This window comes from Gossypium hirsutum, chromosome D08, assembly GCF_007990345.1.
Source record: "Gossypium hirsutum isolate 1008001.06 chromosome D08, Gossypium_hirsutum_v2.1, whole genome shotgun sequence".
Lineage (NCBI taxonomy): Eukaryota > Viridiplantae > Streptophyta > Magnoliopsida > Malvales > Malvaceae > Gossypium > Gossypium hirsutum.
In genome coordinates this window covers 68,152,812-68,161,956 of record NC_053444.1, presented here as the reverse complement: position 1 = coordinate 68,161,956, position 9,145 = coordinate 68,152,812, and the positions used below count along the sequence as shown (strand labels likewise).

Below are 9,145 nucleotides of genomic sequence, written 5' to 3'. Positions count from 1 at the left end.
ACAACACTAAATGAATGTTGAAGAGATGCTTCAAATCGCACTCACCATTGAAAAGCAATTACGAAAGAAAGGGACACCAAGAGGTGCTAGTTCAGTTTCTAATCCTGCTTGGAGAGAAATTTGGCAAAAACAAGATGATAGATTGTGGAATGGGAGAGATGCACGGTTCAAGCCAAATGAGCCTAGAACTTACTCCAAAGATAGAGGTATGCCTAGTTCATTTAAAGGTTATACTTTTACTAATCAAGCTCCATCTTCTTCTTCTACTTCTCCTAGTGCCATTAAGCAGCCAAAAGATATTACCTGCTTCAAATGCCAAGGAAAGGGTCACTATGCTCGAGAATGCCCTAATAAAAAGTCATTGGTGATTTGAGAAGATGGCGAGGTTGATTTTGAGTCTGATAACGAAGATGAGATGCCTCCTTTGGAAGATGCTGATGATGTGCATGCTCATGATGAGTATGAAGAATACTTGGAGTATGGTGAGAAAGCACTTGTTGCTCGAAGGGCTTTAAATGTCCAGTTTAAAGAGGAAGGGCACGAACAAAGAGATAACATTTTTCACACGAGATGTTTGATTGATGGACAACCTAGTTCATTGATCATCGATAGTGGAAGTTGTACCAATGTGGTGAGTTCTTCCCTTGTTGAGAAACTTGGCCTACCTTGTGTGAAGCATCCAAGGCCATCCGGGTTTCCGCATCATTAAAATATTTATTATATTATATATAGGTTGTATTAACTTTTTTTTAGTATACAATTATTGAGTATTTTTATATTGAGTATTTTTTTAGTATATAATTATTGAGTATTGAAATCTAAATAAGATAAATTCTTGAAAGTAAATTAATTTCTAAATCTGAAAATATGAAAAATTAAAATTTTAAAATCACATAAAGTGATTTTATATTATATTTATATTTTATAAAATATATATTTATCGTATTTATGTTATATTCTAAGTAGTGATGGTTAAACCTAAATTGTGAATTAATTTTAATTTGAGATATTAAAATTACTATTTTATTTTCATATTCTTAATTTTTAATATAATATAATTTATGTAATAATTTCTAAAATATTTAAGTGAAATATTTATAAATTATTTACAAAATGTACATTAAAATTATTTTTTCATTATCAATTATTTCTGTAGTGAAAGAGTTAATCATTGTTGTCGACAATAAATATATTAATTACGACATAAAAATCTATAAAAATAATATTTTTTAATTTTTAATATCTATTACGAAAATAAAAGAAAATTGATTTTTACCTTAAACCTAAATCATCATTGTACTTCGGATTTTTTTTTTCTCAAATTTTTATCAGATTAAATCCAATAATTAAATTTTCGTATTTATAAATTCCATAAGGATAAATGTCAGCTCATAATGGGTGTTTATTCCTCACAACAATCAGCCCATTGAAATGACCATTCACCTTACAATTTTGCTTAATGCCCTCCAGCTTTAAAAAAAAATTATTTTTACTTTTTTTTTACGAATTTTTATTTTTTTAATAATTAAAAAGCAAAGCATTCAAGTATCATGCCACCGGCAAACTTCACTTTCATGAGGTTCATTATTACTCAGCCAATTCCCACTTTCCTCTCACAACGTCTTTAACCACGCGCTCTTTGCCCTTATTTAGAATCTTAAATAATTAATAATTAAAATATATATTTAGTTTAATTTTAAAATATTATTATATTCATTAAATTAATTGAAAATTAGAAAATTGAAGCAAATTTTTAAATAAAGAAACATAATAATTAGTTTACTGATTTTTAAAATATTTTTTAAAAATAAACTAAAAATAAAATTTGAATTAAATAAAAAGATCATGTAACTTTCATGTACCCAAAACATTGATCATGTGTCCTCTAGAGGTTGGCTCTTGTTAAATTGGGTGGTAATCAGTTGAGAAATTGGGATAATAACATTTAGTACCTAAATTTGGTAATTTTTTTGATTTGGTTATTAAATATCGATTATGTTAAGGTATAATGATGTGATACTTTAAGATGTATTTTTAATTTTTTATGTGATGACGTGACATAGTCTTTGAGTTTCACATAATTATTTTTAAATAGAATCCAAGTTCATAGACCAAATTATAAAATATTTTTAAGTTTTGAGATCAATGTGGACAAATAAAAAACTACATTAAAAAATGTTATTAAATTTACGGACTAAACATTGTTTTATCCCTAAAATTTAAATTTAATTTAAAATGAAAATCAAATTATTTCAACTCACCCAATTTAAATAGTTTATCCAAAAAAGGATAAGCTAAAATTTTTAAAATAATTAAATTCGAGTTTAGTTGGATAATAAATAAATTAATATTTTATTTCGCAAAATAATTAGTTTTAAATGGATTAATTTGCTCTATTATCTAAGGATTAGTTTGCACATTTTTTTAGTAGACGAGATGAAACGTAATCTGACTTCTAGTACAAAGATCTCTATAGTATTTTTACTAGTTGTAATCAGTTGAGTATAAATAATAAAAAATTGGGATAAATTAATATTTAGTCCCGAATTTAGTATTTTTTTATAATAGCATCTAAACTTTTTTTGTCAAAATTAGTTCTAGAACTTGGTAGATTTTCTCATTTAGGTCTGTGAACATAGATTTTGTTAAGATATGATTAGGTGGCACTTTGAATTGTGCTGCATCATCATCACCTGACTTTTTAAAAAAAAATAAAATATTTCTTTTCTAATTATTTTTTTTATTTTTAGATTTTATATATTTTTTAAATTTCAGGCAATGACATGGAGCAACCTCAAAGTACCACATTATCACAAATAAAAATAATTCAAGTTCATGGATCAAATTAAAAAAATTAAGGACCGAGTTTAAAAAAATACCAGATTTAAGAACTAATTCAACTCAAAATTTGTTGTGATAGAGTTTTATTTTTAAATTAACTTCTAATTTAAGATAAAAATCAAATTATTTGAATTTAATCTATTTAAATAGTTTATCCTAAGAAAAGGCTGAATCTTTAGTGTTTTTTTTTTCAATTGAAAATTTGGATTAATATTTTAAAAAATAATTAAGCTCAAGAGTTTATCCAATAAAATTTTAAGATAATTAAATTAAAATTTTTATTTCGCAAAATAATGGAATGATTTTTTGACCTTTAGATAATAAAAAAAAACAGCCAATAAGAAAAAAAAATTTCCCTCCATTAAGGGCGCGTGCATTTCACTCATCAAACAAAATTGACAAACGACATGAAATTCTTTTTCTCCTCCTCCATGACTTTTCCATGGCTCTTATTTTTTCGTTTCATTCACAATAATGAAAAAGGTTTAATTTTTCTTCACTCCCTTTATTCTTTATATTTTGAAATCTAATCCCTTTATTTGTCTAGTTTAAATTTGAATATGTAGCATTCTAATATTCAAAAAGACCCGAATTAAAAATTTAAATCCAATTGATAGTGTAGAAAGAAATCAAGAACCCGAAAATTGATTCGAACTGTAACTTCGATTTAGCTTTATCAAAATCAGTTTGATACTTGATTAGTTAACAAGAATCCTCTTTTATCTTCTGGTTGTCGGGGCAAGGATATTTGGAGGCCTCCTAAATCTGATATTATCAAGCTTAATTTTGATGCGTCTTATTTACCGGAGAAGAAGATTGCTATAACAGCAGTATTAGCCAGAGATAGTAGAGGAAAGGTTGCAGGGATTGATACTTATCTGTTTGAGGAGGTTGGTGATGCTTTTGTGGCAGAAGCACGAGCTTGCGAAAGGGCGTTGCTATTCGCGCGTATGATGGGCTTTCGGCGTCTGATCGTGGAAGGTGACTCTTTAACAGTCATTAAATCTATTATGAAAAAAGAGGAAGACAGATCGGTTCTTAGGCCGATTACTTTTCATATTCAGTGTTTACAACAATTGTTTGAAGAAGTCACTTACATTTATGTGCCTCGGACGATTAATAGGGCGGCTCACGTTTTGGCGATGGAAGGACGGAGAAGAGGAATATGCGGGAACTGGATTGCAGGTATTCCGGATTCTGTGAAGTTGGTGGTGGAGAATGACTGGTTGTGTTGGATTCAGAGGAACTGAGTTTTGTTTGTTCGCTTTGAGGATGGAGAAGGTTCATTGAATCTCCATTTTTTAGATTGCAAAGTGACGTTTGCTCTTGGTTGCATGTTACAGTGGCAGGTGTTGAGGAGAGCTGGTTGGCTGATATTGGATGTTGAAACGGTGCTTCTGCAGGCTCATGGGGTTTCTTTTGCTTTAATTTTGTTTGTTAATTTCTAGGCCTCATTTATTTTTATGCTGGACAACTGGTCTATTTAGTTTGTCGTTTACTTTGCTGTTTGTTGGTTACTTTTCAGTTCCATTTTCTTGAGCCTAATTAATAAATATCAGCTTATTTTTTTGACAAAAAAAATCAGTTTGATTCATGCTAAAATTTACTCGATTTAGTTTTGTTTTCGATCCACATGTTAAAAAATTGTAATTATTTAAGCTTGAACCAAATTTTTTAAAAGTTAATTTATAATTAATTTTTACATCACAAAATTAATAATTTTTATAAGTGGAAAATAACTTAAAATACTGTATAAAATTGGAATATATTGCTTTTACTTTAATTTCTAGGAATTAATTATTCAATTTTTCAAATTTAAAATTTAAAGTTTAATTGTTAATATTGTTAAAATTCTATTATTAAATTTGAAATAAATTATAATGGACTTAGATTTAACATAAGAATTTTTACAGTATTAACAAATTGTACTTATAATTTTTAAATTCAAAAATAAAAATAATAAATTCTTGAAAATAAAAATAAAATGACTAAATTCTAAATACACAAATAGTGTAAATTTAATATTAAAAAAATATAGGGATTAGGACTAAAATTAAACCTAATAAAAAATAAGAAGACTTTCATATTCATTTTCACTTCCATTTCTGTTTCTCTCTCTCTTTCCACTGAAAAGCTTGAACGAGAGATTCACACACTCCACCACTCACAAAAAAAAAAAAAACCCATAAACAATAACCAAAAAGGATTCATCATTGAAACCCCAAAAATCCTTCTTGATTTCAATACCCCCCACCCCATTGTTTTTCTTTGTCAAAGGAATCAATGGATTCCACCTCTGCAACTAAGCTCCAGCTTCACAAGAAAACTTGGTTCCTTCTCTTAACATTTTCTCTTCTCCTCTCAACTCTCCTCATCACCATCTCCATTACTTCAACTTCTTCAACAACCCCTTCTCTTTTAAACTACGCCCACAATCGCAAACCCAAACCCCCACTTCCTCAGTTCGTGGAATCTAAGCTCCATGTTGCTTCGATTTCACCGAACCCGATTCCTAAACTGGCTTACCTCATCTCCGGCTCAGCCGGTGATGGGGTTAGCTTGTTGAGGACTTTGAAGGCTTTGTACCATCCAAGGAACCAGTATGCCGTACATTTGGATTTGGAAGCTTCGGCTGAGGAGAGGTTGGAAGTGGCTGAGTTGGTTGAAAACGAACCGGTTTTTAAACGAGTTGGGAATGTTAGGATGGTTACTAGAGCTAATCTAGTGACTTATAGAGGACCAACTATGGTTACTAATACTCTTCATGCTGCCGCTATTTTGTTTAAGGAAGGTGGTGATTGGGATTGGTTTATTAACTTGAGTGCTTCGGATTATCCTTTGGTTACACAAGATGGTAATTGTTATTAAGTTTTTAAAGATTTTTTTCAGCAATTTATCGATTTTGGGTTGGTTTTATTTGTGAGTTTGAGCTTGAGCAATAGTGGGAATTGTTTTTAATTGTTACTAATTTTAGAAATTTAAATTCTGGGGGTAATTTGATTTTAATGTTTGATTGCTTTAATGCTGTTAATTTTGATTAATCTTCAATCTATATATGTATATGTGTTTTGTTGACTGTATTAGCTTTGTTAGGAATTAGATTTTGACTTCTCCAATTAGATATAACCATTTGTAGGGGACTACCTTTTTAGAATTTAACTATAATTAATTATTATGTTACTCGAACTCGGGTGAGTATAGGTTTTTCTTAAAAGTTTTTCTATATATTTGGAGGATCGAGCATGGGTATTAATGGTTTATGATCCTTTTTGTATATATATGTGCCTTTAATTTGTATGTTTATGAAAGGACTTGTCTTTTTAGGGTCTAATTATAATTAATTAATATGTTACTTGGATTCAGGTAAGTACCAAATACGGGTACGTGTCTAATACAAATATGCTCTATTTTTCGAAAGTTTTTCCATCTATTTGAAGGATCATATATCGAACATGGGTTTTGGGCACAATACTTGATGGAAAATGAGGAACAGATAATTGTTTATGATCCTTTGGTATATATATGTGCCTTTAATTTGTATGTTTATGAACAGATAATTATAAAATTAATTAGCATGTTACTCGGACTCATGTAAGTACCGGCGACGGGTACATGTCCAAAGCGAGTATGCTTTATAGTTTTTTTTTTATCTATTTGAAGGATCGTGTATGTATATGTGTGTGTGCGCCTCTAATTTGTATGTTTATGAAGAGACTGTCTTTTTAGGGTCGAATTATATAATTAATTAACATGTTACTCGGACTCATGTAAGTACAGGCTACGGGTACATGTCCAAAGTGAGTATGCTTTATTTTTCGAAGGTTTTTCTATCTATTTGAAGGATCGTATCGATATCTATCTATATATATGTGCCTTTAATTTGTATGTTTATGAAGAGACTGTCCTTTTAGGGTCTAATTATAACTAATTAATATATTACTCCGACTTGGGTAAGTACTGGATACGGGTACGTGTCCAATACGAGTATGCTTTATTTTTCGAAAGCTTTTTCTATCTATTTGGAGGATCATTTTGTATGTTTTCTTTTTTGTGACAGATCTGCTTCATACATTGTCAACTATCCCAAGAGACCTTAATTTTATCGAACATACCAGTGACATTGGATGGAAAGAGTTAGTGGTTCATCCCTTAATGTTCATATTAGCATCTAAAATTTCAATATTTTGTTCTCATCTTTGTTGATTTTTTGAGATATTTGATTTATAGGTAGCTGTAAATAGCAAGTGTTCGTTGCTTGTGTGCCAATCCGCTTAAGGAATGTCTTTTTGCTCGATTTTCCAGGTATCAAAGAGCAAAGCCTGTTATAATCGATCCAGGGCTTTATAGCCGGCGAAAATCAGATGTATTTTGGGTTACGGAGAAACGGAGTGTACCAACTGCATATAGGCTGTTTACAGGTGAGAAAAATTTCCATTTCTGTGCTACTTTATGCAGTGTCAAAATGCTGATGTTGATTGTGGTTTAATGCTATTAGCCACTCATTCGCCTCGGTTTTATGCACTGCTATGATGCATCAAATACACGATGTTGTTTTAGTCCAAGAATAAGATAGGATTATTGCTCAGATCATATAGAATGTTTTGGTTCCTACTGCATATGTTCAGAATAGGTGATTTCATGAAGTCCTGGAATTGAACATTTCGTTTTTGCTGGTATCTCCCAGCTTTTTAGATGATAGTTACGTTCTACAGCTTATGTTTCGAATAGGTGATTTCGTGAAATCCAGGAATCGAATGTTTCATTTTTTGTCGGAATCTCCCAGCTTTTTAGCTAAGATGATAGTTGCTTCCCATTGCATATGTTTAGAATAGATGATTTCATGGAATCCCAACATTTCAGCCAAGATGATAGTTTCTTTCCACTGCATGTCTAGAATAGGGGATTTCATGAAATCCCGTAGTCGATCATCTCATTTTTGTTGGAATATCCCGGCTTTTCAGCTAAGGTGAAGTTGCTTGCCATGCATATGTTTAGAATAGGTGATTTCTAGTAAAAAAAGAATCCTCTACCTATCTACAGCCCCGGACACCGTTTCTTCTCCTTTCATTCCACCATGGCACTGGTCCAGATCAGTTGATAAGTTTTGTCTAGTTGAAACTTGGAAGCTGATCTAAGATACATTTATAAATGAATCTGATTCTCGGTTCTGCTTGGATGATGCTCTCATGCATCGGGTTGATAAGTTTTGTCAAGTTGAAACTTGGAAGCCGATCTTAAGATACACTTTATATATATGCATCTGATTCTCAATTCTGCTTGGATGATGCTCTCTCATCCTTACCTGGGACGCACTCTTTCTTTTTCTCCTTTCATCCCACCATGACACTGGTCCGGATTGGTTGATAAGTTTTGTCGAGTTGAAACTTGGAAGCTGATCTTAGTATACACTTATATATGCATCTGATTCTCGATTCTGCTCGTATTTCATCAGGTTCTGCTTGGATGATGCTCTCTCGACCATTCATCGAGTATTGTTTATGGGGCTGGGACAACCTCCCGAGGATAGTCCTCATGTACTACGCAAACTTCCTTTCTTCCCCTGAAGGCTACTTCCATACTGTTATCTGCAATGCCAAGGAGTTCCGGAACACCACCATTAGCCACGACCTTCATTTCATATCTTGGGACAACCCACCGAAACAACACCCGCATTTCCTTACTGTAAATGATTACCAACGGATGGTTGACAGCAACACACCCTTCGCCAGGAAATTCAGCAAGAATGAACCGGTCCTTGACAAGATCGATTCAGAGCTTTTAGGCCGCAACACCAATGGATTCATCCCCGGTGGATGGTTCAACAACAAAGGAAATCCTAACGTAACGCTACCACAGCACGTCCGAGCAAATACTACAGAGCTCAAGCCAGGTCCCGGTGCCGAGAGGCTCAAACGTCTCATAAACAGTCTGTTTTCATCGGATGATTTTATTGCCAAGCAATGCAGTTGAGTTGACACCGGTATTTCGAGAAGCAACGGCATACTAGTAACTGGACACGGCTGAAGACACTGTCGAATTAATAACCGAAAACTGCCGATGATGATCAGTTGACAAAAGGCATAGGATTTGATTAATACAATATTTTTTTGTAGCTCATTTACATAATTATTTATTGGTTTAGATGTAGGTACTTTATGATCTGTCTATCTATCCTTGTGAGAAAATCATATGTTATTTTTTTTGCCTACATTAGCAAAAAGAGTAATGATTTTAAAGGGAATCCTAATTGTAGCTTTTTGCAGAAAGATCAAAGCTAAGGAGATCAATGATATTTTTTCTGCAA

The 9,145-nt window shown here is 31.9% G+C and overlaps 1 protein-coding gene and 1 long non-coding RNA gene across 2 annotated transcripts; both read left to right on the top strand.

Moving 5' to 3' along the window:
* The first annotated feature begins 3,129 nt into the window (after window positions 1–3,129).
* LOC121219997 (uncharacterized) lies at window positions 3,130–4,452 on the top strand. The gene is made up of 2 exons (XR_005917074.1): window positions 3,130–3,822; window positions 3,965–4,452. It is a non-coding gene; the product is annotated as an uncharacterized lncRNA (long non-coding RNA).
* Window positions 4,453–4,924: 472 nt separating this feature from the next.
* Window positions 4,925–9,145, top strand: LOC107909216 (beta-glucuronosyltransferase GlcAT14B). The gene is made up of 4 exons (XM_016836677.2): window positions 4,925–5,695; window positions 6,899–6,974; window positions 7,144–7,259; window positions 8,294–9,145. The coding sequence occupies exons 1-4, from the start codon at window positions 5,125–5,127 to the stop codon at window positions 8,809–8,811; spliced, it is 1,281 nt and encodes a 426-aa protein (XP_016692166.2). The 5' UTR covers window positions 4,925–5,124; the 3' UTR covers window positions 8,812–9,145.

Bases quoted from the DNA above. Each gene is read 5' to 3' on its own strand.
- LOC107909216 (XM_016836677.2), top strand. From the start codon at position 5,125: ATGGATTCCACCTCTGCAACTAAGCTCCAGCTTCACAAGAAAACTTGG. The intron at 5,696-6,898 runs GTAATTGTTATT...TTTTTGTGACAG, and splicing joins TCCTTTGGTTACACAAGATG to ATCTGCTTCATACATTGTCA. The intron at 6,975-7,143 runs GTTAGTGGTTCA...TCGATTTTCCAG, and splicing joins AGTGACATTGGATGGAAAGA to GTATCAAAGAGCAAAGCCTG.